Source organism: Denticeps clupeoides, unplaced genomic scaffold, assembly GCF_900700375.1.
Source record: "Denticeps clupeoides unplaced genomic scaffold, fDenClu1.1, whole genome shotgun sequence".
Lineage (NCBI taxonomy): Eukaryota > Metazoa > Chordata > Actinopteri > Clupeiformes > Denticipitidae > Denticeps > Denticeps clupeoides.
This window is the reverse complement of record NW_021630122.1, coordinates 24243-51628: the sequence shown is the minus strand read 5'-3', so window position 1 is coordinate 51628 and position 27386 is coordinate 24243. Positions and strand designations below refer to the sequence as shown.

Sequence of the window (27386 nt, the reverse complement as noted above, 5' to 3'; positions counted from 1 at the left end):
TTCACCCCTGCTTGTCCATATGCCTGGCCTCTTTTTACAGTTTCCCCAGCTCCTGGTTCTTCTGTACCCTTCTCCTCTCTTTAAGCACATGACCCAGTTCTGTTTCATGGAGATTACAGGGTTAATTCCGACTCAAAGTGGAACGGCTTTTTTCATATCGAGGCCAGGCAAAGATTCGGTAGCCGAGGAGGAACGAGTGGACTCCTCGTTTCCGTGCACCAAGGCGATGCCACAGTTGCACAGATGCTAATTCATCTGAAAAACCGAGCTGTCTGCAGATTTACGGCTCATTTCTGAATAGAATGAGACAGGTTACGTTTTCATTGTTTGTCAGTAACAGATTGAGAATTGTGCTTCTTCCTCCTCCTAAGCAAGATTTAGAGGAGCGGATTTTCACTGACCCATCAGAAGACGTTTAGCCTGCCTGCTAACCTAATTTTCTGCCGCTTGTTGAGACAATGTAGCAGGGACACCCCCTCCCCCCTCATCCCGTCATTCAATTTCAGCATCATGCTAAAATTCATAATCATCTCTTTTTAAGTTAGTTGTTTAACTGGTTCCATTTTAACTCAAAACCCAACTTAATATGTTTTGTTTTTTTTTCAGACAAAAAATGTGCAATTTATCAAGAGCAGTAAAGCGCCTCTTTTATCTCTCTGGAGGCACAAATCCTCACCGTTCAGTGCCTGTGACCAATTGATGATGAGTGGCTCCTTAGCCTTTGTTTTTTTTTTTTTTAATCTTCAAGCCGTTTTTCACCGTGAGCAGTTTAATGGCTCAAAGTGAGTGGCGAGCTGGAATGGATGAATGGCTCCAGTGAGCCAGAGGGCAGAATGGCACCGCTCTCACACCACCAGTCAGCACAACGTGACATTATCTGATACGGGCAAAAGGAACAGGAAATATTGGAGAAATATCCTCTACTAAAGGTCGTGCGTGCTTGTTGCCTTCAAAAGCCAAATGAATGAGGACATAAACAAAAACAATTTGTGAAAATGTTCTCACTGTCCCAGGTTCCTTTCCTACGGTCCCCTATTATGAAAATTTGACTGTGAGATTATTTAACATTTAATATCAGTTCCCCTAGCCTGTCTATGGTCCTGCAGCGCCTAGAAATGGCGATATGTGACAGGTGTTTTTGGTCATTCTGCTTCACCGTTCAGAGAATGGCAGCTCAAACGGTCTGATCTTGTCCCCTTATGACGTCGTAATTCTCATTCTTTTTCGGGCCAGAGAATTTCCCACCCCTCCCCTAAAACATTATCTCCACCGACCGTCATGGCTACAAAACGTGCGAAGCATCGCAGTTGCTCGGTGATTGGATGTAAAAATGAGCGCAAATGTCATTTTTCTTAGTTCCGTCATGCAAGACTCCAGCGGGATCATTGTATTTTTCCTGGAAAAATGCCGACATGACCTTTAAGGCTACAGACACCGAAATCTCGCTCAAAGTGGCTGTAATTCTGCACCACGGCTGAATTTCGGAAAGACGCTTCTGATACAGTAATACCACCAAGTGGACCACCAAGACCGATATAAAAGCAAAAAATCTTGTGTAATGGGAACCTTTAAGCTCTTAAATGCCATCACACCAACCATGGAGGAAGTTGTCGCTGTACCCCGATAAAACAGGAGGGTGACTGGTGGCTTCTAGCGCCACCTATTTGTGTTAAGAAGAGCTGCAGCCGTGCCCGTCCCTCTCGTGACTTCGTCTGTCAGGTTGTTTGGCTCTGTATCCGGCGCATCGCTAGGTGGGTGGGTGCTAACGACTTGATTATTAAAACTCCCCTCCATCGCTCTTGCGCATTTCATTTCCATCAGATTACTGCACAGCCGCTGATCTCCTCTTTCGGCTTTCCCGCACCCAGAACACCTTCAAACATCAAAAGAAATCCAGCGCCAGGCAGCAGGGGGAAGGGAGGGGTATCTGACGAGGAAGGGGGGAGAGAGAGAGAGAGAGAGAAGCACACACAGGTACTGGGAGGAGGAGGGAGATGAGAAGAAAACCGACCAACCAGCTGAAAGAGAGGCAGAGAGAGAGAGATCAGGGCGCTTTGAACGCGCTACAGGCAAAGGGAGGAGGTGGAGGAGGAGGGAGGGTCGAGAGAGATAGAGAGAGAGAAAGAGAGAGAGAGAGAGTCTGCTTTTCAGCACCGAAGGAAAATCAAAGTGTTACTACCGAGTGGCCACTGGAAGGGAGAGCGAGCATCCAGGATACGCTTCAGCCCCTGCGCCGCCTGGAACGATGGACCCGCCATAAGATGTAATTCCCAAGGTCTCGCTGCTGCTGTTTCCCCCCCCCCATCCATCCCTCCCCCCAAATTGCTCAATCCTTCCATTCTTCTTTTTTTTTTTCTGTCTCTCTCTTTGCGGTCCCAGCTGTTGGATTTTTCTCTTCTTTTTTTTTTTTTTCTCCTTTACGAAGGACTGATCACAGAGAGGAAGACAGTAAGTAGGACGCCACTCCTTTTCTCTATGTCTGTGTCTCGTGTGAGGAGCGGGGGGAAAGGGAGCGGGAAGTTCTGTCCCGGAGAGGAGCGAATGGCGGACCGCATCTGGAGTCCGCATGGAGAGGTGGAGGGTGATGGGGCACGGAAAGCGGCAGAGTAGACCTGGACCTCAGCTGCCAAGCGCGGGCCACCGCACACTGTGCCCCAACGGGCGCGCCACAGCCCCCCCACACACTCCCAAACACACCTGAGCCCACAGCGAGAGGGGGGCCATTCTGTTCACAGGCACCCTCCGTCATTACGTGGGCGTGGGTGCCGGTGGGTCGCGCAAATAATTCTAGGCAAAAAGAGCCGCTGCAGAGCTACCTGGGGAATGGCTGCTTGGACAGATCGGATCTGATCCCCGTCTTGTGCTCCCTCAAATCCAGTTACTTCCTGTACCGCCTATCAAAGTGGTTAGAAATGAAATATCACACACACACACACACACACACAAACACACACACACACACACACTGCAATATGAGTTGAGTGACTCCTGAGGGAGGTGGGGAGCGGAAGGACTGAGTGGCTCATCACACTCAGCACACAAAGGGAGGACCTAAAATTAGCTACAATGAAGGAATGATTGACAAACCACTAAACTGGAGCACCACTGACGTTGTCCTGTCCAAGACAGATTCCGCGACCTCAATCCTTTACTTTAGCCATCATAATCACACGTGCGCATGGATCTGCTCATATTAGGGCTTCGCCGCATTCATATCAGCGCTTCAGGCTTTGTAGAAGCATCAGAATGTGTTGCAGAAAATATGTCCGTGGTCTGGCCTGCTACAAACATTTTGAACTACATTTTTCTTGAATGCACCTACGTAGGTGTAAGGTTCTTATTGGAACTATTTGAAACCACTTGGACAGTGGTTGTGCCTAGCAGGTAAAGAAACAGGCCCGTAATCGCCAAGGTCCAGTGAGGAAAGTACGCCCCCCCCCCCCAAACCCTGCTCCCCGGGCGCCTGTCATGACTGCCACTGCTCTTTCAGGGGACGGGTTAAATGCAGAGACCACATTTTACCATGTGCACCGGGTGCTGGGCCACGCGACAACTATTCACTTTCACGGCTTTTTTCAAGCAAAGTGAAAGTGATCTTTTTTGCTATTGTGATACAGAGTTAGCACAGCGCACGGTGCAAAATGTGCATCTGTGGACAAATTGTGTCCTCTGCATTTAACCCTTCGCCGTGTGATCAGTTGGCAGCCATGAGAGGCCCGCGGAGTGGGCGATTGACCAGTGCCACAACTATTCTGAACATTATTATTTTGAAAAAATAAAAAAAATAAAAACTGAGCGAAATCGTTGAGGAAAGAGGAAAAAAGGGAGGGGCGTAACGCGAAGCCTCTTCAGCGGTGAACAACAGCGTCGACATCAAATGCAGACCACATCAATCGCACAGCGAGCGGCCTAACGAGCACATCAGCTCATCCTCCTCACTCACCACAATCTCATCAGAACCGAGGAGAACATGAGGTTTCCCATTCATCAGCATGTCTCCAGCAGACGCCTGCGATTCTTATCTCCGGGTTCGGAATAAGATTTGTGCTCCAAGTCTATATCGATGCTCGACAGGAGCTGCCAGAAATCATGCTGCCTTACCCCTTGTTTTATCGAAGGAGTTAAGTGGCACTTTGGTTGATATTGAGATTGAAAGCACACAATGTTCATTGTGTGCTCTTTTACTCATTAAAGGACATAAATTAGGTTTCTTTTGATTCTTTAGAGAGGATCATTTTTAAAAGTTTGATGGTTATTCAAATGCCGCTCTGCTTCTCACCAATCAAAATGTACCAGGGTGTTATCACCATATGAAAAGACCTTTTTTAAAGTAGTTTTAAAGTCAGACCAATACAGCACTTAGGTGCCAGTATAATGGCATATTGACACCCTGTTACCTGGTTAGGGTGTTAAAAAGCTGAATTTGTATATAGCTGGATTTTTGTTGAGTGGCACCCTCTTGGTGACACCTCAAGTGATTGACAGTGACAGTGAAAATGAAATGTCTGCAAATCAATCTTTCCCTCTGAAATAAAAACAGCTGCACATTCTGCCGCCCGTCCCTGAGACCCGTTCACCATATTGATTTTACCACATGTGGTCTGGCCACAAGCTATGGACATATTTGCGGACAGGTTTTGCGGTAATGTTCTGTCACCTTGTAGTACCTTCTTATTGGGCTGGTTGATGGGCAGTGGGGGCCTAGCGGTTAAGGAAAAGGACTCGTAATCGCAAGGTTGTCGTTTCGAATCCCAAACTGCCAAGGTGCCACTGAACAATGCACCGTCCCCACACACTGCTCACCGAGGGTTATGTTTAAATGCAGAGGACACACTTTGTTGTGTCACCGTGTGCTGTGCTGCAGTGTTCCACAATGACGATCACTCCACTCTCACTTGAGTGTCATTTTACTAACGTTGCTTCACATTAAGATTTTTTCCACCTTCCACCAGGGAAGCCTCTGCTAGTCTGAATGAAACTGCATCTGCCTGATTTGACTGAATCGATATTAATGGCTCGACTCCAATAACACGAACAGAGCATAATGTGCTGCACGTTCCATCACTTTGTTTCGGATTGGCATGTGTTCTAGTTATGGTCTTCAGTTCTATTCATTTTAAATATTCCTCAACACACACACACACACACACACAGACGCAAAGCGCAAGTTAATTGCCCTTGTGCTGCTCTCCACCACTGCAGTATTTGCCCAACAGAGAGAAATGGCGGAATCTCCTCCAATATTTGCTGTATTGGCTCTTGGGGGGATCGTTGAAAATTGCCAAATTAGCCCACCCGCTTAAGTGCTCCCTCTATCACCCCCCTTCTCCTTCTTGCACCCCCCCCACCTCATTTTGCCCGCAGTAAACGACTGATCTGGGACAGGCGGCCTCCCTTGCGCGCTGGCCTACTTCAGCATTGTCCTTTTTCTCTCTGTCTTATCCTCCTTCCTCTCTCCATCTGCCTCTGTGGTTCGGGGGCCCTCGGTCCGAGCCGCTGTCTTCATAACGGCTCCATAACGTCTCTGTAGTGATGGGTGTGTCCCTGTAGAAGTGGCACCTTCCCTTCTCTTCTGCTTAGGTTTTTAATGAAGTTATGGAGAGTCAGGTGTCTGAATTGAATGTTTCTCCCAGAGCAGCATGCCCACCCACCAACCCCGTCTCTCATGTCCACTGCAGGTTTAGTAGACAGAGGGATGAAAGACTGGTCCATCAGCTATGGAGCCGTAGTGTGGAGGATAAAACCAGCGCTTTGATGAGGAAGGAGACAAATCATTTAAAGGATCCATGGGAAAAGTCTGTAATGGGTGTGCATATGTCCCATTCCTCTCCCAAAATGCTTTTATGGCCAAATCATATTAATGCTGTTGCGTGTTTTCAGTTTTTATGTGCTGTTGAAAGTACAATTGTGGCTCGCACCCCATTCATTTACACAGGGGCATGGTCTTGATAGCCCAAAATACCAAGTGCCTAGTGCTTAGCTCCAACGCCTGCATGTGGGTCCTGGCGACAGTCTCATTTTTGTTAATTAGAGTGAAGGATTGGCCGGAGTTTCCACTGCTTCTGCGGACAGTTGCCGACTTCAGTGCTAATTGTGCCACAGAGAGATGCAAGAGTGGAGATGGAGCGCATGGGATGCAAAGTCTCCCGGCAGTCACCAGTACATCATCAAAGAATGACTATATATGGACACAGATGCTGTGCGAGGAAGCTGGCTGGCTGGCTGGCTGGCCCGGGATGAGGAGCAGAGGCGCATGCCAGCGCTTAATAGCCTCAGCAACTGATGCAGAGCCGGTGCAACTGCGTGGCCCTCAATGTCTAAAGCTGTGGTGTTCAATGTACTCCGCCTCCCAAAAAATTTCTGCACTCTGAAAGCATTCCTGCCCAGATTACTCGGATCATTTTTATCCATAAGACTTGAACAGGTCAAACACTGTTGAGACAGACACAACACCACCTGCCTATTATATGAATAACATGCCAACAAAAAAGCTGTGGCATGGAATCCACAAGACCTCAGAAGGTGTCCTGTGGTATCTGGTGCCAAGTCGTTGCGCTGCTGTCAGGTGTTTGTCCAGATGCCAAAATAGCCACCGCCTATGAAGTGGTATAACACTATGAAGTGGTATAGTTGGTTAACAATGCTCTTTGGGTAGGTAATAAGTGCATGCGTGCCCCAAGCTGAATTTCTTTCCATAATGCATCCGGCTACCATCTCACCACTCGTCCTCTTGAAAAAAAAAGCATGTTCACTTTTCCACTAAACACCCTGTAGATCAGAGATCAGTCTATTTCGCTCCCTTAGGTGCCAATAACAATGAATGTACTTTTCCCCCACGGTAAGTTCAAGGCATTAGCCCAAGTGTTCATGCATCCCTCCCCATGTTGCAGAGGGCTGGCATTTACATTTACATTTACAGCATTTATCAGACGCCCTTATCCAGAGCGACTTACAATCAGTAGTTACAGGGACAGTCACCCTGGAGCAACTTAGGGTTAAGTGTCTTGCTCAGGGACACAATGGTACCACTAGGCTACTACCACCCCTGGCATACCACCAGACCCAATCTGAAGCAATCCCATTGCCCAGTAGGGCGCAGCTCCACCGTATAAACAGTATGAACAGAGTTTCGCACCATCCATCCAAGCCTGGCGTATCTTTAAAGCTAGCAAATCAATCAGCGTCGGCTTGGCTGGTGCGGCCGATCAGCGTCATCTGAACGAGGCTGGACAGATGCTGTAAGCAGGGTTGCATGAATGGGATCAGCTGCTGCCGGGTGACTGAGCTCATTGACGTCTCTCTTTAGCTTGTTAGCTTGATCTACTTAACAAGCCATGCTGGCCAACCGAGTTGCATCTCAGTATGCTTTGGTCGAGTTACAGCAGTGTCGCTTGGAGTTCCCCACCACTTTTCGCTGATTGGTCTGCCCTTTATACGTAACATTAATGGATATTAATGAGTTGCCATAATTTTCCTGTGCTCCTAAAATGCCACTGTAAGCTAGTGTGATGCGGATGCAGAGAAGCAATTATAATAATGCTGACCTAGTGTAAGATGAGTCCTGTGCATAGACCTTGACATACTCCCTTTTAAATCACAGAAAAGAAGACCCTTTGCTTTTCTGGTATTTTCTGCATTCTTTGTTTACTTTGTTCAGAAGATATAATTGAACTGACTTCTACTGGATGGCAGTGGCTTGGCTCAACTCAGATTGGTAGCTGCAAGTAATATTTCCAGACCAACAAAATCCTGCTCAATATATCATTAAATGTTGAGTGGGATCCTATAAAAGAATCCTAATATCAACAAAAAGTGTCTTTTTTGGGCTGTATTTGAAGAGTGGTAGTAGCCTAGTTGGTAGCACGTTTGCATATAAACCGGAAGATCACAAAGTCCTAGGTTCAAACCCCACTTACTACTATTGTGCCCCTGAGCAATACACTTGAGATTCAAGATTCAAGATTGGTTTATTGTCAGAACAACAGTATACACAGTATACCGTATATTGAAATAATGTTTCACACAGACCCCCCCCATAGTGCAATCATAAAAGAAAAATATGTATATACACACTAACTAAACTATACTAACTCGAAAAGTAAAACCTTTCTGTACAATGAACAGGTTGAACAGAACATAACTGGACAACATCATGTAGGGCACTTGTAAGGGGATATGTTGGATATTTCAAACAGGACACACAAGACAAAAATGTGCAAAAAGACTTGAGATGAGCAAAGATCAGGTGCATAAGGCTGGAAGTGTATTCTTGTTGAGTTTAACAGTGTTCTGTTGATGGCAGTGCATTGAGAGCTCTTAACCCTGAGTGTCTCCATGAGGACCGTCACTGTATCTTCTGATTGTAATTCACTCTGGATAAGAGCGTCTGAAAAATTCCATAAATGTAAGAGACTGCGTACCATCCAACATACTGCAGACAAATCCACTGTCATGTGAGGTAGTGGTGGCCTAGTGGCTAAGGAAGAGGACATAAAAGGGTTACGAGTTCAAATCCTGAACTGCCAAGGTGCCACTGAGGTCCCCTTGAACAAGGTACTGTCCCCAGACACTGCTGCCCACTGTTCACTAAGTGTGCTGGGTTAAATGCAGAGGACACCCGTGTTGTGCCTGGTATCCATCACAATGACAAAACCACTTTCCACAATGACCATCACTTTCACCAGGTTTTTGAATATTGCACCTTTTTTTAGGATGAATGAAGCTGCTTTCGTCCTAGGGCACCCTGGTAGGTGAAACGGTCTCATACAGTAATGGTGGTAATAGCAGGATTTCTCTTACCAGCAGTTAGCAGTCTGTTTCCCCACATTTCTTGTCGTACGTCAGCAGTACCTGGCATTATCCACAACTGAGTCAAACAGAATTGAGCCAGAACCATGGCATGGTGCAGGAAGCCATGTATACACTATAGCCGCATATAATGTCCAGAGCAGATGGAAGACATGTAGTGCTGGCGCCATTGATAATGACATGTAACGTCGTTGAGTCAGCCAATGACTTTGCAGCCATGGCGTGCGTGATCTAAGAGTGCAAAATGGGTACTGGGAATATCGCAAGATATCTCTGTGTTACTGTGTGCCTTTGTGGGTGTGTAAGTGGGCAGAGATGGCATACAGCTTGCAGAACATTTTCTCATATTCGGAAAGGCCATTTTGGGCCAGGTGAAAATCTGTATTCTTTTGCTTTTGTGGCCTAGGTATCCATTTGCAATCTCTCTTCGTGGAGAGTGGCTGTGCTCAGGGATTAAATGAAGTTGAACTAAAACCCAGCCTGACCCAAGCAGTAAGGATGTATGGGGGGGTCGATAATTGAACATAAAGCCGTTAAATAGATTGAATCAAGGCGATGATGCATGATGGTTCCATCACCTCCAAAATCCCATTTCACCCCCTTTGCCTGTGACTGCCAGCTTGCCGTGGTTTTCTCGCTGTGCCTTCTGAATAAGAGGGGTTTATGCGCCTCAGCTCTCACGCAGAATCATTTGGCTTCTTGGCATCGTAGAGCTATTTGACTGCCGGGCTCAGAGGAAATCTGTGACGCCGTTGCTCTGTGTGTAACCAATTGCTCTGGTTGTAACGCTTTCTTCTGGATGGGTCTCCCTGGTCATTTTGGTCAGGGATGTTCAGACTCTTCATGGCCTGTATTTTCCCAGCATTATATCAGCTGTAGTGAGTGGGGTCTGTTTACTAATGGAATGAGAATGGTTGGTGTTGTAGGGTGCCTGGTCACACTTTTGTGACGTCCACTGACATTATCTGTGTACATGGCTTGAAAATACCTGGGCATGTAACGTATCACGTTGTAAGTCGCTCTGGATAAGGGCGTCTGCCAAATGCCGTAAATGTAAATGTAAATGTATTGACAGGAGGCAGTTCAAATCTGAGATGTAAACTCTGAGAACTGTCAATCATGCACACGGGCTCCTCCCCCTTTTAAACATTCTTTACAAAGTACAAAGATCATCTTCTGGATTTCAAGAATACAGCTCTTGCTCTCTGCATGCTCCTCTCCTCTGTGTGACTGCCCTGAGCTGGTGTCCTTGCTGGACCGTGAGGCCTGCAGCCATTCAGCTGGCTCAGGAGGAAGGGGTTACCTGGCATGGGCTGCCAGGGTGGGAGCACCGTGCACTCAGTAGCTGGGTTGGCCGGGCCAGCTCACTGCATTAATAATGCCGCTGCCGGTATTTATAGCAACAGCGGCGGGGCTGTGAATGGGAGATGATAGATGAGAAATCCTCCCTCTTCCCCGTCATGGCCGGCCACAGAGGCTGCGGCCGGCCATGACTAACAGCTGCAGAAATAGCTGTCTCGCACACACACACACACACACACACACACACACACACACACTCAAATTTGTTCATTCACACAAACATACACTCACACATTGTTCTTTTCATCTCCTACATTCATCGATTTCAAACCACAGCAGGATCGGGGTGCTGCCATTTCATCCTGCTAGTCTCATAACGTGTTAAAATCCTCCTAACTTTGTACATTGTATTGTATTAGGGCAGTCCTTGTTATTTTCCGTTACACCCGTCAGGAACATTTAGCCCTCAACAAAATGGTGTTGCCTTTAAAAAAACGTTAATGGCCGCGGTGGCCTTATAGGAACGTTAATTATCGCGATTATTAATATTACTACTACTTCTTAATAGGTTTTGTAAAACAGGTAAATTCATGTGGGCTTGTTGTAATGCCAACTAGTTTTAGGAAACACTTTTTTTTTGTGTAGCCCCCTGGATGAATGGCGTAGTCACAATGAAGCCAAGCGCTATCTATCGGGAGACTTCCATTTGTCTCATTATCTAAGTCTCTCTCCGCCGGCGGCGGCTTGTTCACTACACTTCGTACGTCCCGCGCACTCTTGTTCGGTGCAACGAAAGGAAAAAAAAAACCTACTCCCTGTGGCAAAATATGCTCTTAATATTTGAGAAACACTGCATTAGGGAATGGAATGGGGACACACCAAGGTGCCAAATATGTCAGCTGTGATGAGTATTTTGTCCAACTTATTGTCATTAGCACTGAGGCGAGAGTGGGTTTCACCAACCAGATTTTACGCCACTCAAATGATAATAAATAAATAAAGTGAAGTGATTGTCACATGTGATACACAGCGGCACAGCACACGGTGCACACAGTGAAATTTGTCCTCTGCATTTAACCCATCACCCTGAGTGAGCAGTGGGCAGCCATGACAAGCGCCCGGGGAGCAGTGTGTGGGGACGGTGCTTTGCTCAGTGACACCTCAGTGGCACCTTGGCGGCTCGGGATTCGAACCGGCAACCTTCTGATTACGGGGCCGCTTCCTTAACCGCTAGGCCACCACTGCCCCAAGAATTCACAAGAATAACTGTTCACAAGAATAACTGTAAGTAAGGGCCACTTGTAATTAGTACTTTGTTCACATATAGCAGCCTGGATTACATATTACTGTGGAAAATTAGGAAAAGCATCGGGAATCATTTTCCTCTCATTTCGGTTAGGGCTCGCCACAGAGGATCAATCGGCATACAACCTTCCTGACGCAACTCTCCCCGTTCACCCGGGCTGTCACGTGTGTCCCCTGTGGCGGGGTTTAGGCAACATTTCCGGAACGCTGGAGTGAATATTGGTGTGAAACGGCAGCCAGCGCTCCGACTCCCTTCCTCATGCAACCGGCTCTTTGAAGGGAAGAGTAGAGGTCCATAATATTTCACACTGAACACGTGCCGATTCATGGCCGGATTCATGGCCAAAGGGATGTTTTGTGGCTCACCTGACGCATGTGTCGTGATTTCCTCAACGTCTGTGTTTTCACTCCGTATTCGTGTTTTCTTATTCACAGAGAGTGAAGGTAGTGTGGCTCTGGCTGAGGTGTGCTACATATTTAAAATAGAAGCTCAGACTTCTTATCGCTGACCTTATTTCCTTTCATCAGCCTGCCCGTGTGCTCCGTTAAACAAAATTCTTCGACGTTTTGTGACTTTTCGGCGCTTTGCCTGGTTTAAAACCAGCTCAAGTCCATATATTATCAAGAAACTCGCACTGCTGGGTATTTAATTAGTCTGACAGTGGATTAAATTCGGATTTTTATCTTCCCTTTTTTTGTTGCAGCGCAAACAAGTTCCCAGCGAACATCCTCCCCTCCTCTTTAGGGTACGCTGAATAATTTACAGTGCAAACACAATTAAAAGGTGAAGGACGTGCAAGAAGGTGCTGAAGAGAGAGGGATTAGGCAGGAGGGCAGAGAGAGGGAAGGAAAGAAAAGAAGGGTAATCATGAATACTAAACAAGAAGGGGAAAGTAGAAACGTTTGATGTGGGGCCATATTGATCGGCCTACAAATATAAGATTAGGGTGGTAAGAAATATCAGTGCGCTCTCTCTCCCTCTCTCTCTCTCTCTCTCTCTCTCTCTCCCTCTCTGTCCGACAGTGTGAATGCATTAACTCTGATTTCATCTCTGGCTTCCAGGCATTTGCCTCATTGCTTATCGAGAGCGCGGGTTCCCGGCCACCGGACAGCGTCACCCGATGCCACCAGTTATGATATCAAAGTCTCTGAGTCGTACTGTATTCCAGCTCCCTTAATTTAATGATGTCGTGTGATCTAGCCTACGGTGGATGTTTTATTAGTGTTGGCAGGAGGCGGAATTTTGGGGGTGGCTTCTTCTTGAATGGGAAGCACAGATGTTGTCAGACCCATCGGAGCAAATGCTGCTGCATCTTGTACAGTCACACGTGACGGACCTTTAAGATAAGGGCCAGGAGGGAGTCTTTCCTTCTTTCATGTTAATCCCCGGTTTGCCAGCTCACCGGAGAGCTCCTGCCACAGGGTGTGGAATCAGGAACCAGCATCAAGATCAGCACGGCCCGTCAAAAGCCGGCGACGAGGGACCAGTGATCTCCGGTTTCCCTTGGCTGTCAGAGCAGTGCTTCGGTCCTTCAAGGAAAAAATAAACCCAACTTGATGGGAAGAGATCCTGATCCTGAATGCTGAGGAGGAATATGGTGGCAAATGGCTGGTGTAAAACCTGATTAACGCATGATGGGCTGTTTCTGAAGGGTTTTGCGCTGCCCTAGTTGTGCCAATTCTGAGGGTTACTCATATTCCTGAAGCAGAACTGTTTATTATGACTTCAATAACTGTAAAGCTATGGACCGACACACCGGAGAGTTCTGTGCCATTTAGGGTCGGTCAGTTATAGGCCTTGTGTCACAAACAACATTTCCACCAACCTGAATTTACTTTCTAGAGAGAAGGAGGACCCACAATTCAATTGCCAAATACAACGTTGTCTAGGGCTTGGTGATATGGCAAAAAAATGATGCCAGTATGAGAGTGACGTTTGGGGTGTCCCAGCATGCTCTACAATTGTGCAAATAAAAACAAAGGGTTGATTTTGTACACTGGTTCTTTTTATCGGAACACCTTGGTTGGTGTTCTTTCTTACTGTGTGGCATGTGGGCATCTTGAAACGTTAGGTTAGGATAGCGCATCTCTCAGCACAGAGACAGTCATTAATAGCGTCCCCAGCGGGAGAGTTAATCCACAACTTCACGAAGGTAACCGAACCAGAACCGGAGCATCACAGATTTCATGTTCCCACTGTGAACGCTGACAGATGGGTTCTCGCAGTTCCATTCTCGTTTCCTACACGTACATTTTACTAGATTTTGTATGGTAAATATTTTAATAAAAACTGTAAGAATGTGTTAAAGACTGTTTTCTGCTTTCCCCTCCATTTTGAACTCGTACACAGCAGGAACAGCGTTTAATATTTTAGCACCACGTTCCCAGACTTCCTTTGTTCACAGTACATTTTAACACAGCAATAAAAGATTCCTGAATCAGAAAAACACGCTCCCTAAAAAGGAGAAATCCACCAAAATCGAACAGAGAAAAAGAGACACGAGTCGGTGAACGTCACACACTGCAGAAAGCGCATTTAATTCATTGCACTGTACTGTTGTACAGACTGGGGGGGAGACACAGTAAATCTTCTGTAGCGCTAATCATCACATATCGTAATGACGCCTCATAAAACATTACAGGATGAGGTACTCAGCGGCATCAAAACCATAGTCCAAATGTCATGCGTTAAGCTGCGATTAAAACAAGCTGTCTCCGGGCTTCCAAACGCCATCGGGTCTTCATTTGACTTCCAAATGAATAACGAGCTGATTTGTGACATTTGGAATGCAGTAAAGCACCTTTATAGGGCTGTATTTTAACAGCAGTTGGTACAAATACTCATGTTTGCCTTTTCATTTTGTTCTGTATCAGAATGGCCAACCTCGTATCAGATCTAAAAACGAAAAAAGCACTGCAAAATCTTAAATGAGATTGGGTGGGCGGGGCTAAAATGCTCCATCCAGCCAGCAGGAGGCGACATATTTTTTACTGTTCAGAAACAATGCAGAGCAAAGCAGAGCAATAATCAGAATTTCTGAGGAGCGTTCGGTGGACAGGATTAAATGACAAAACATCTAGGAACAAAAGTTTGTATCGTTATTCAGGTTATGCTAGCAATCTTTCTTTTTTTACTGAATGCTGAAAAGCTGTAGCTAAAATTGACTCTAAAATGATTTAGCAATCGGCCCAGAAATATGGACTTTCAAGAGATTAATTTGCTACTGCTAATTATCCAGTAGAACTTTCTAGTTTGCTCAAACTCATTTGCATTAGCACAGAAGAGGAAGAGTGAGTGCTTGATGTGACACGCCTGTAAAACCTGCTCATTCATTGCTTCTCCAAGATCAGTAGGCCTCTGACTGACAGCCGAGACCAAATCCATCCTATTCCTTCTGAGTTCAGTTTCCGACCCTCCCCTCCACTTTTGCTTTTCTTCCAGAAAGCCGAAAAGGAAAAAAAAAAACGACGATGGGATGTGAAAGGAAGGAGAGTCATGTGGCTGTCAGCGCCCGCGGCGGTGGAGCAGATCTCGCCTTTAATATTTCAGATTGCATGTATGCTCAGTCTCCGCCCTCCTCACAGCAACTTGGCCGTTAAGTATTCATGAGCCTGGCCCATCCAAATTAGCTAACGGCTCATCAGCAGCGTGGGCTGTGATGTCACCAACTGCTGTGGCACTTTTTTTTTTTTTTTTTAAATGATTGTCTTTGTGAAACACACAGCAAGCACAGCACATGGTTCTTGTAATGAAATGAACCCTCTGCATTTAACCATCACCCTTAGTGAGCAGGGATTTGAGCCAGCAACCTTCCGATTACAGGAGGTCTGTTTCCTTTGTGAAAGTGAAAGTCAAGTGATTGTGATACACAGCACAGCACACGGTGACAACAAAATGTGTCCTCAGCTTTTAACCATCACCCTTGGTGAGCAGTGGGCAGCCATGACAGGCACCCGGGGAGCAGTGTGTGGATGGTTTGAACCGGCAACCTTCTGACTTACACTTACCTGCTAGACCAACTGTGCTGCTTTTTTTTTTTAACCCGTGTTGATGTGTAGGATTGCACTTTGTCTGCAAAGCATCCTGAGATCTGAACCAGGAGCCATCTGGACCTTCTTTCCATGTCGTAGATTTTCCAAAAAGAACCCGCCACTCTCTGCTGATGCCGGGGCTTAGGACAAGATCCGCAGTTCACAACAACAACGAGATGATGCAGTGCCTCAATAAACACAAGCTGCCAGTCCCAAAAAACCTGGCATGAACTGACCGGAGTTAAGCTGGCCCACAAACTCCAATGGAGAATCCATACATGGTTGGGGCAGGAGAACACCGTGCTTCTGAAAGGAGGTACATTCTTCAACCAGCCAGACATTTAAGGCATTTGTTTAATGGAGCATGGCTCTGGCCGGGATTAAGTGCTTTTGATGATGGAGGGGTGGATAGGTTTATGGTACTTGAAAGTTCAGGGTATTTCGTAACTCCTGTGAGCAAAACTGAGTGGTTTCAAGGCTGCTGGGCCTGACTACAGGGCTTACTTAGAGGTGGAGGTCAAGTGAGCTTAGATAAGAGCTTCATGATTTATGCATCAAGTGCAATCATTTTGCGGCGATATGGGCACGAAGCTGAAGCATGGTCTTAGGTACTCTTGACTGATGGGAAGTATTTGCTGACCACAAACTTTGCAATTGTCACTCCACGTTATCATTTTGACAAAGGAAGTCGCTGTTCCCGTCATTTCATGTTACGCGGCCTGACGTCTGATGCACATTTTTGTTGCGCTTCGCTCTGATCATCGATTCAATTCCTTGATGTGAAATTACAGCCTTGCTCCACATGTGAATTTCCAGTGTTACCTGGTTCAGGGTGTGATGATGATTGGCCGATGTGACCCATGTTCTCAGGCCCTCGGTTCTAGTTTACTACTACCAGGTAAAATGGCAAAAATGTCCAGAATGTGGAACATCTTGCAGTGCTTAAATGGACTTGTTATAAGCTAAAGAATGAAGTTCGAACCAGAACACCAGAGTGGGGACCTTTTTGTCACTTTTACACTTAAAATTTGAACTCGCAGGGGGGGAATTTTTATTTTTTTTTGCAGCTGATGTGGGCCTAAAAGCTACAGAGAATATTTTAGGCCATGGAGAACAAAGGGGAAAACCTAGACTGTCTGGACTACACTCTGAAGGCTGCTTCATGTATGGGTGCCTTTGCTTTTCACCTTCCTCTGTTGGCTGCTCCACAATGGTGGCAAGCAGTTTTTCCGAGTAATCTTCATCGCCCTTTCATCCCAGTGAGGATGGTAAAAGCTTATATTTTATTCAAGGACGCCTAAGTCCAACCTCCGAAAGTATCGTTTCGGTTAACGTCTTTGATGGCGGCTGAAATACACTTTCTCCAGCCGTCTCCTGCATTTCCTTACGGTTTCAGTGCAAGTTACGCAACATGACTGAGTTGGACATGAGCTCCCCAGAGATTCTTGGGCTTTCGATTTGCTGCCGTAGTAGGTGACATGAGTGCTGCTAAAGCAAAAAACATTGTTCAAAGACCTTTATAGGCACGATCATTCCATTTTTGTTTAACCCATTAGGCAATGGGCCATGCGTGGAATCAGCAGATCTGGGATCTGGGATTTTTCCCACGTTTCAGGCCAAACACATGTGGAGTTATGTACTTAACAAAAAAAGGTGAAATAACCGAAAACGTGTTTTACATTCTAGTTTCTTCAAAATAGCCGCCCTTCAAAATAGTTCCCAGAGGTGTTTAGCACTTGTCGGCCCCTTTGCCTTCACTCTGCGGTCCAGCTCACCCCAAACCATCTCGATTGGGTTCAGGTCCAGTGACTGTGGAGGCCAGGGCTCCACTTTTTGTACTTAACTCCACATGTGTTCATTCATAGTTTTGATGCTTTCAGTGAGAATCTACCAACGTAAATGGTCACGAAAATAAAGAAAACACATTGAATGAGAAGGTGTGTCCAAACTTTTGGCCTGTACTGTACGTAACTCCATATGGGCTAAATTATTTACTTTGCTCACTAAACCAAATTGCATTTGTGTTTTCAATTGCTTTTCTCAATTCCTTTCATTTATGCTGGATTATTTTTCTACAGCAGATGTTCTGCGTATGTCAAAAAGAACCTGTTAGCACTTACTGTATTTATTTATTTTTTAATGCACATCACGGAAGATTTCAGTTTTGACAGTTTTGGTGCCCGTGAGCGACACGCTCCCTCAGTAGGAGTGCGGTGACAGGCCTCTTTATGAAGAACAATTATTATTTGTCTCCTGAGTCCTCAGCCACATGATTACAGGAAAAGCAGAAGCATCTGTTTTCTCGGCTGTCTTTAAGGCGGGAGCCTTTATCTCTGTTCCGGGTGGCGCGCTCAGATGTAGAACCAAGGCCTCAGGTGACGAGTCACACGAGAGTCAGACAGAGAGAGAGAGAGAGAGCACACACGTACAACGCAGGCCAGAATTACACACTTCCTCATGATCTGTGTGTGTGTGTGTGTGTGTGTGTACGATCAAGTGTTTTGCGAGAGGCAAATTGGCCGCTCCAGTTTAATGGCGTAAAAGTGGGACGATCTGTTCCTTGGAAGTTTCCCAGTGAATCGTCCTGGGGACCGAGACACTGGAAATATCTATCTATATACACGCTTTGTCCTATATAAGAGAGGGGCGGGGGAGAGCAAGGGAGCGGCCGTGGTGCTACAGATTAGATGTCGTTATGTCGACATGGCCGTACGCATTACGCATGCACACGTAAAAAAAAGGGAGAGGGTTGCCCAGCACCCCTGAAAAGAAAGTTAGCACCAGTCCTAATGCTTGAATTAAAGCAACGATAATCTGCATGATGCAGATTCTGGGTGTGACCTCTACAACAGATCACTTTTGTGACATCCGGTGACACATCTGGTGGATAAGGGCTGTTAGGAGTGTAGAGAACAGAGAAGAGAGGCAGGACATTGACGCCGTGCTGCACCTGGGCGTGAGGCGTTTTGACAGGACGGGGGTTTAAATAGTCCAGAACCGGGAAGTAGGGCGTGTGAGGGTTGTCAATCAAGCCCACAAGCTCCTCCACTTTTTTTAAAACCATATTTTAAGTTTGCCTCCAGTCCTATGTTGTTTCTATTTCGCCTGAAGACATTAATGAACATGACCCACAGGCCACATCGTCTGTAGCAGCAGGATAATGTAGCCCCGAGTGCCTTTGAAAGACTATTCTGCATGAGTCACGCTTATCTTGCGCCGGCAAAAAAGCCTGATTGAACCGAGTTCCAGTTTTTTTGTTCCTTCCCTGATGGGATTAAGCCCCCTCCCACCCCGCCCCGCCTCTACTGTAGTAAATGTAGAGGTGTTTAACCTCAGTGCCAGTCTGACGACTCAATAGAAATCCCCCAACAGGAGAGAGAGCGCGCTGACGCAGGGGCTCGGTTGGGGGTACCAAGTTCAGAGACGCCCTTGTCCCAAACAAACCTGGCGTCCCTGCGGACGCTGCAGATCCGCGGAGATAGCACAGGAGAACCGTGAGCCAAACGGAGGGCACGTTACAGAGATCTTGATCACATCTGAATAATCGTTCTCGGTCTGATTCGGGTGGCCGGGGGGATGGAAATTCATCACAATCCCCCCAGCCTGCTGCCTCTGATGTCTTTAATTAAGACGCTGTCTCCGCCGAGTTCCCCTTTTTTGCTTTTAACCCTGTCTTTTCTGGTCCTGGACTTGGTTAATCCGGAATTCGGCTGTCTGTCATTTATCATTCGGTACTGGCCACTGGTACTGGCTTATTTCAGGAAGTGATGATATTGTGGATGAAATATTAACAATAACCTCGGACTCCTGGGAACTAGTGAGCGTGACTTCCACCAATTTGAGAACCAAGGCTCTATAAAAATGTCCCATTGGTGTTGCGATGGGTAACACTGAATCCTGCAATCGATCGCATTCACTTTTAATTCACAGGAGACCCAAACTTTAAACGTATGTATTTAATAAAAGTTACTCAAGCAAAATCCCAATTCGCTTCTTTGATCCCTTGCTTATTCCATTCCAGCCCTTCTCCATCTCCATGTCTGTCTTTCTCTTTATCAGGTCTAATTCCTCACTAATTACACACCGTGTAAAAGTTCCCCCTCACTCCCTGCTCTTTCATTTATTTTAATTCAGCTTTCTGACGGCTCATTGGATGGCTGCCCTCGACGCCCCTTAACCTCAAATAAAGGCTTCGGTGGCGTGAGCATCACACTTCTTTTTTTTTTTTTTTGCTGCAGTCACGCATCCTGAAAGGCTTGTTGTGTTTTTAACACAAGACAAAAGGCACGGTGATCAATTTTTCATCACTTTTATTTAAATATTTAGCACCAATCGAGTCAGGCGGACTGAGTCTGTGAGTAAAGTGAGAGAAAATAGTGTTGGGGGGTGCAGCAATGAAACGTGACAGAATTTGTAATCTGCTGATGTTAAGCGGGCTGTGTTCACGTTGTGCCATGCAGCAGGGCAAACTGCTGGTGAAATTGGAGCCTGGGAATTTTTAAAACTTTGTAATTGCACAGAACAGGCTTCCACACTTCTGGAAGATGTCCGGATGGTTTTGGATGGGTCCCAGAAATGTAAGAATTTGAAAAATTGTCCTTTTTTTTTTTTTTTAAATGAATTGCTGGGGGTGCTAACTGCCACTGGAGTCTGATCCTTGCCGCCAAAAACCTCGGCATTCCCAATCCTCCATCAGCCCTGTTCTGCTGATGTGAATTTGGCTTGACTTTGTACTGACTGAAAAATCATTGACCTGGTGCCAGGATGAAGTGACTGAGGAGGCAGCTAAAAATAATCCTTTTGGATCACTGTGGACAGGGTCTAGGACCAGAATGTTTGCAATTTTGATGATATTTTAAATTATTAGTCGCTTATGCAATAAATTAACGGTGATTTCAAACCATGTTGGCCTAAATGTAAGACTTCATTTTGGCAAAATAAATCTGAAAAAGTGGTGATGTCTTGTCTTTTTGGGGTCTTGAAAGAAAAGCAATACCAGTAGCTGACACTTAAAGCACTTTTAATTAGTCTTGGAAAAGGGCTGCTGTCTTATATTTGGGCCGATACAGTCTGGGACACCATCATCAGACTTAAGACATTTTATCAACATTTGTATCACTCACTCCTCCCCAAATTACATTCCTTCCCCATGGTAGGAGATCAAATTCCCTCATTGCCCCACACATTCTTTTATCTTGTTTCATTCCGTCACGTCTTCTCCAAAGCCTCTTCTTTTCTTCTTGTCTCACCGGTATGATGAGCTTTGTTTGTCTTTCCCATTCACTTGCTGTCATTCAGGGTCATCATGTGTCTTTTACACACACAATGATTGTTCCACACAAGTCATTTACACGTTTTTGCATTAGTGATGTACTTGGTGTTGTGACTGTTGAATTATGAACACATTGTGCTTAATTAACATATTCATAGGCTACTTTTTTACCATGTTCACCTTCATTGCCTTACATAGGATGTCAGGCCAAAATTACACTGAATGAAATTGAACTTAAAATTTAACTCTTACGTTAATAAAATATGATATGTGCTCAAAACCGGCACTTTTCGTCATTATGTTCCATCTGTTCAGAAAGTAACCACGTCAATCGTTCCAACATCAGATTTTTTTTTTTTTCCTCTTTTCGCTGCAGTATGGAAAGAACAATGATTGGTCCCACCAAAATTCCAGGTCATTCACTGCAGTATGTTTTCAGTGTACAACAGGGGCTTCCAGCAACGGCACAACTCAGACGCAGGCGTTCCCCTGGGCGCCTCGCCATCTCTTCCTGCCAACTCGGCTGACTCGTTTCTCTAAACGAAACTAAACAGCGGAAGACGGCTGTAAAATACACAAACTACTAAACATATGAAGAACAAGCTCGTCGTTGTTCATTTCTGACATTGTCTTCATGGTGTCTTCTTCATGAGGCCGCACTTCCCGCCCGCAAGCATCAAAACGACATGATTGCGGATACGGACACACTGATTGGCTGTTGCCGCTGCAGGTGTTTAATTTTACTGCAGTCATAACGTAAATAGACTGGAAATCAGCGCCGGCCATAACAAATTTGGAACGCCAGGCAAGATTTTAGGTGGCGCCCGTATGCATCGCAATAAATTCCACTGCTTGCGTAGACATACTCACAAGAAATGGACTAGCTTTTTCTCAGACATTCTTTTATTTAAAAAAAACAATTGCAAATAAATTGGAATACAAAACAATATGAATTGTTGAAGACAGGTAAGTGACAAGCCCTTTTTTTGATTGACTGGTAAGTGACAGGCTCTAGGACCCCAGCAGAGATGCGCTTGTTTCATAGTGAGGCGCTACTGTGCTGTGCTCTGAGAAATAGCCTACAAATTATTTTCTTTATTATTTCAACTTCTACTTAATAGACTTTGGTTTGATCTTTTCATATTAAGACATTAATATCAACTAGTTTTTTTTTTTTCTTCCTTCGTTTGTGGCGCCCCCTGGATGGATGGCGCCCTTAGCATTTGCCTATATCGCCTATGCCACATTCTGGCTCTGACTGGAAATAAATATATTTATGACACTGAAATGGATTGCACTCTTATGAGAGGCAAACTGTCGTAGCCTAGCCTATCAACCAGAAGACCACAAAGTCATAGGTCGGAACCCCACTTACTACCATTGTGTCTCCAGGGGGAACTGTCCCTGTAACTACTACTGTTTCATTTGTCTCAGTGACTTGTTACAGACTGCAACCAGATATCAAGTATGCAAACTATTTTGTTGAGAGCTACAGAGAATGCGTGACATGGGATATGACTTTGTCGGTCCATTTGTTGGCTCTATGGCAGTCATTACACATACAACCTGTTTTTGGTAGTCACGTAATTTCCCGTATCACATCTTGCTTGTCTTTTTGTGACAGAATATTGTTTTGGAGAACCCAACGGATCGAGGAGGGGTGATGCCATGTTGTCAATCAGTTATGTAATAACCTGAACAGAAGTAAGAGAGGGTTGTCTGGTCTGGTCTTAGCCTAAATAAACCAGTCAATAAACATCAACACATCCTCACCGTCTGGTCTTCTCACATCAAACCATCAGCTTACCATAGCTACCCTGGTAACCGTCTCTATGGCTCTCTGTTAATAAACCATCTGAATCGAACCGCATGCTGCCCCTCCAAAGGACCCCTGGTATTTCACAAGTCCAGTATTAACTTCACTCTCACCTGTAACTGTTCCGAATTGAGTTCAGGGTCTGGGAACCATAATCTGTCGATTTAAGGTGATGTGCAGAACTCATGGGAACTGATGGTGTAACACAGGGAATACTTTAATCTTCCCTGAAAGTGTTTCCTGTAAGTGTGTTTTAGGCAGGTACACCCTTTATCCCGTTCTCCAAGTTTAAAAATGTTCTCCTGAAATAGATAAAAAATAAACGCCTTATGGTGTGGTTTAAAGAGGTAAAATACACAGTGAATATTATCAACTAAACATTCGAACATACAAGCTGAAAGCACAGACGCAGACACGCATAGCACCAATCAACATTTCACAGAATCTACATGTCTGCAAGACCGTTAGAGGGAACCAGACAAAGATGTAGAGACAGCCCACGCCAGGATTCAAACCCAGGTCGCCTTGTTGCAAGGCAACAGTGCTGCCAGCGTGCTACCGTGCTGTTAAAACTGAACCCATGGACACGATTTCTTAATTCTTGTTTATTTTTGTTTTTGCATTCTAGTTATTCTACTCAGCTTTTGATTGGTTGAATTTCAAATATTTAATGTACAGAGCTTGTTTCTTTTTTTAATAACTGACTTGACCTGATTGACCCCAAAAACATTCCTACATTTTTGCTACAAAAAACATATACTTAGAAGTGAGTGATTGTTTTTGTCATTGTGACACACAGCACAGCACATGGTGAGACAACAAAACGAGTCCTCTGCATTTAAGCCATCACCCTAGTGAGCAATGTGCAGCCATGACAGGAGCCTGTGGAGCAGTGTGTGGGGACGGTACCTTGATCAACCGAACCTTAGTGGCACCGTGGTGGTTTGGGATTAAAACCCACAACCCTTCGGTTAGGAGTCCACTTCCAGACCCATTTGCAAACTTTATATAGTCAGTATACTAATTTAAAGGTAAAAGCATATTTGATTGGTATATTTACATTACAGCGATATTAAATGACAGATTACTTACATTTTTTAGACAGTTTAGACAGTGTTCACTTTTTTCAGTGCATCTCACAACATCTAACGAATTGGCATTCTCTTGCATAAGTTATGATGATTGGCTAAGGTTAATTTTAACTCCATCGTCATGATCTGGTCTGGCAGGGGCCACTCTTTATTCGGACCGGAGTTTCATGTTCATCCTGTGTCACCCCCCCTGTGTGGGGTGGTAGTAGCCTAGTGGGTAACACACTCGCCTATGAACCAGAAGACTCGGGTTCGAATCCCACTTACTACCATTGTGTCCCTGAGCCAGACACTTAACCCTAAATTGCTCCAGGGAGACTGTCCCTGTAACTACTGTAAGTCGCTCTGGATAAGGGCGTCTGATAAATGCTGTAAATGTAAATGTAAATTATGTTTCCTGATTGCTTTCACCTGTGTATGATTGTAATAATCTGCCCTGTTTGTGTCTGTTCGGTGTTGGTTCATTGTCTGGTGATGTTTCCCTTGTCCTGTCCACCATGTATTAAACCCTTGTTTCGTGACACTGTACGTATGCGTCCTTCTTTCACACCATGTCCAGCCATCGTGTCATTCATTGTAAACCCACTAGAGACTAAAGTGAGCTCCGCTAATGAAGGAGGAGACAGCCCCACCGGTCACATATTTGAACATTTTAAGTTACTTTCCTTGGTAACTAGTTACTTTTATAATACTATAACTAACAGAGTTACTCACTCAGTTGCTTTTTTAAAGTTTAACTAGTAACTACAACTTACTCTTTAAAACTAATGTGCCCAACACTGATGAGAAGTCGGTTTCAGTACAACATTCTATAAACAAAAATTCTTATTTTGATCCAAAGACCTGAAACAAGTGTAGCCCCATGGTTCTCAAGCATATACCACTGCAAACCCATATTTAATACACAATGGGACCGTATATAGAAAATACTGTCTCCTGGTACTAGTTTTGAAGAAGTATGCATTTTTGCGTATGGCAGGTCGCGTGCAGGCAGATCAGGGCGTTCCTGGGGGTCTGACTACAGCAGCGTTTAGAGATTTGGAGACTCGAGTGGCACTGCCAGGAGGGCTGCGGAGCGTGTGAATGAAAACAGGCCTCGCGTTGGCAACGAGGAGAGAAAGCGTCTGTTACCATGACAATGCTGTCATGGTAACACGGTGGTGGAGAACAGCTGTGAACTGGGTCGACTGGTTCTGAGGCTGAAACAGGACTCATCAAAGTGCAATTTGTGTTAAATTTTAACATCCTCTCTCTCTCCTCCTCAGTGTGTCTCTGGGGATGATGCGATTGCCGCTGGTGCCATCCTCCCTGTCGCCATGACAATGCCGCTAAGCCCCCTCTCCAGCGACGAGGAGCAACAAAGGATGCTGGGAAACAGTCAACACCTATATCCTGGGGCGGAAGATGAGGAGGAAGAGGAAGAGGAGGAGGAGGAAGAGGAGGATGATGAGCGAGATGAGGATGGAGAGGAGGAGGAGAATGGGGAGCTGGATGGAGAGGAGGAGGAAGAGGAGGAGGTGGAAGTGTCAGTCAGGCGCGGCAGCAGCCAATATCACGGAGGCAGGGAAGATGGGCACAGGCAAACCGGCACCATGGCCACTGGAAGAGCACCTGCAGACAGACAGATGCGCTCCGGCAACCCCGGACACGCCCCTAACCCCTATTCGTCTAATCCTGGACCCACCCACCAACAGACAGCCAATCAGCTGCAGCAAAGGAGGCTCAGGGAGCGAAGCTCTTCCTCTGGTCCCCCTGAAGATGCACACATCTCCATGATGGTGTTTCGAATCGGCATCCCCGACATCAAACAAACGGTCAGTCACAGCCACACACACTCTTGCTCAGATCACACCCACATATATACGTATATAACTATACATATATGATGTAGTTAGAGGTCTTGACAGAAGGAGACTCATGCCACAGTGATAGTGTTCTGCATCTCTATCATCAATATCAAACAGATGGTCTCTCACACACACACACACACACACACACACACTTCATAGCCACTTTCATATTGATTTGCTGGCCCAGATACATCACCATGTTCATCTGTATCATTGTCCTTGACATTAAATATTTAGTCTGGCAGACACACACACACACACACACAGCGCCAGTATAGAGCTGGCAGCAAACTGCTAGTGAGTTTCCAGCACATTTTGTTGTAAAGAGCAAATATCTGACCACGTCTAGCGCTCCGAACCTCACAGTAGTGGTTTCTATAGTCCATGGAACTCTAACCGATCTATGTTCCTATTGTCCGAAGCTCTATAAAAGATCTATGCAGTCATGTGCAGCAGCAGCGGGTGAGAATATTGAATATTGAGGGCAGGTCCTGCTGACACTGCACTGATTTCTGCTCCCCAACTGTTTGAAATGAAATCAAAGGGGAAAAACTCCCAACCGACTCCTCTGCACACGCCTTCGCCCACGCAGATCTGCATGGCTCTGCAAAATCCTCCTAGTGCTGATTTTTTTTAATCCTTGATATAGCAGGAACGCACACACACACACAGATGCAGGGTGGCGACTTCCATCGCCTCTAAAAAGACAATCAAAAGCAGCCAAAATGTGACCCGAGCCTCATGAAAAATAAGTGAGAACAGGCCACAATTGTATGTTCTGAGGGTCAACAAAAGCCTCCCAAGGTCACGCACAAACGATTATAGTGAGAGCGTGGGCCCGGTTTAAAGTAAATGTAGCCCGACTGTAGAAAGGACTGCTTTCTAGTTTTCAGGATCTGGGATGGCTGCCCACCCAGCGCTTTCAGTGTCATTGTTTCTGTAACCCAGAAGACAACTGTTTTTAATGAACCGAGTTAAAATTCTGGACAATTTACATTTACATTTATGGCATTTATCAGATGCCCTTATCCAGAGCGACTTACAATCAGTAGTTTCAGGGGACAGTCTCACTGGAGCAACTTAGGGTTAAGTGTCTTGCTCAGGGACACAATGGTAGTAAGTGGGATTTGAACCTGGGTCTTCTGGTTCAAAGGCGAGTGTGTTACCCACTAGGCTACTACCACCCAATTTAAATCCCCTTCCGTGAATATGGCACGTTCACAAAGCAACACAAGTGCACTTGCCATAAGGTGAATAAACCAAACAAACCTGCTGTCAGTAGCATTATAGTGAAATCAATTTACTCATAAGCATAAATTAGACAAATTAGTTAAAAAAAATTAACTAATAGCTTTTTAACTACTGTAATAAGAAAATCACATTAAACAAATGACAGCTCCAGTTTGCTTTTTGTAGTGTTGCCAGATCATAATTGTCCAACAATGCACAGAAATCTGCCTGATTTATCGGATAAGATTTTAACTGCCCCAGATTCCACATGGTCCCACAAATACAAAATCTTTTATAGCCATGGTCGTGTGAAAAAAAAACATGCAGATGGATTAGCAGTGCTTTAAGTCAAGAATTCAAAATTATTGAGTTTTATATATCGTGACAGAAATATCCACTTGTGTGTCAAACGGAAGGCAGAATGTGTTTACTCATTCGTTTATTAGAGAGAAGGTCTTTAATGAGGCTGATTAATGACCTCTCTGGTTTGATGGCACCTCCATCACCCCACCATACCCCAAACCTCATCAACCAGCCCATCCCAACATTAGAGAGAACTGAGTCGGTGACTTAATGTCTCAGGAATAATGGTACTGATAATTAAATCAAGAGGAGGGTGGGCAGTGTTATCCAGCTGTGTATATGTGTGTGTGTGTGTGTGTGTGTGTGTGTGTCCTGAT

The 27386-nt window shown here is 45.4% G+C and overlaps 1 protein-coding gene across 1 annotated transcript in view; it reads left to right on the top strand.

Moving 5' to 3' along the window:
• Nucleotides 1–2347: 2347 nt before the first annotated feature.
• The window catches only part of LOC114784195 (SH3 and multiple ankyrin repeat domains protein 1-like), a 39444-nt gene continuing 14405 nt past the window's right edge, over nt 2348–27386 (top strand). Inside the window, exons 1-2 of the mRNA XM_028969404.1 lie at nt 2348–2448; nt 24892–25440. Of these exons, the coding sequence (XP_028825237.1) occupies nt 24943–25440 (498 nt within the window). The 5' untranslated portion in view covers nt 2348–2448; nt 24892–24942. The remainder of the gene's footprint in view (nt 2449–24891; nt 25441–27386) is intronic.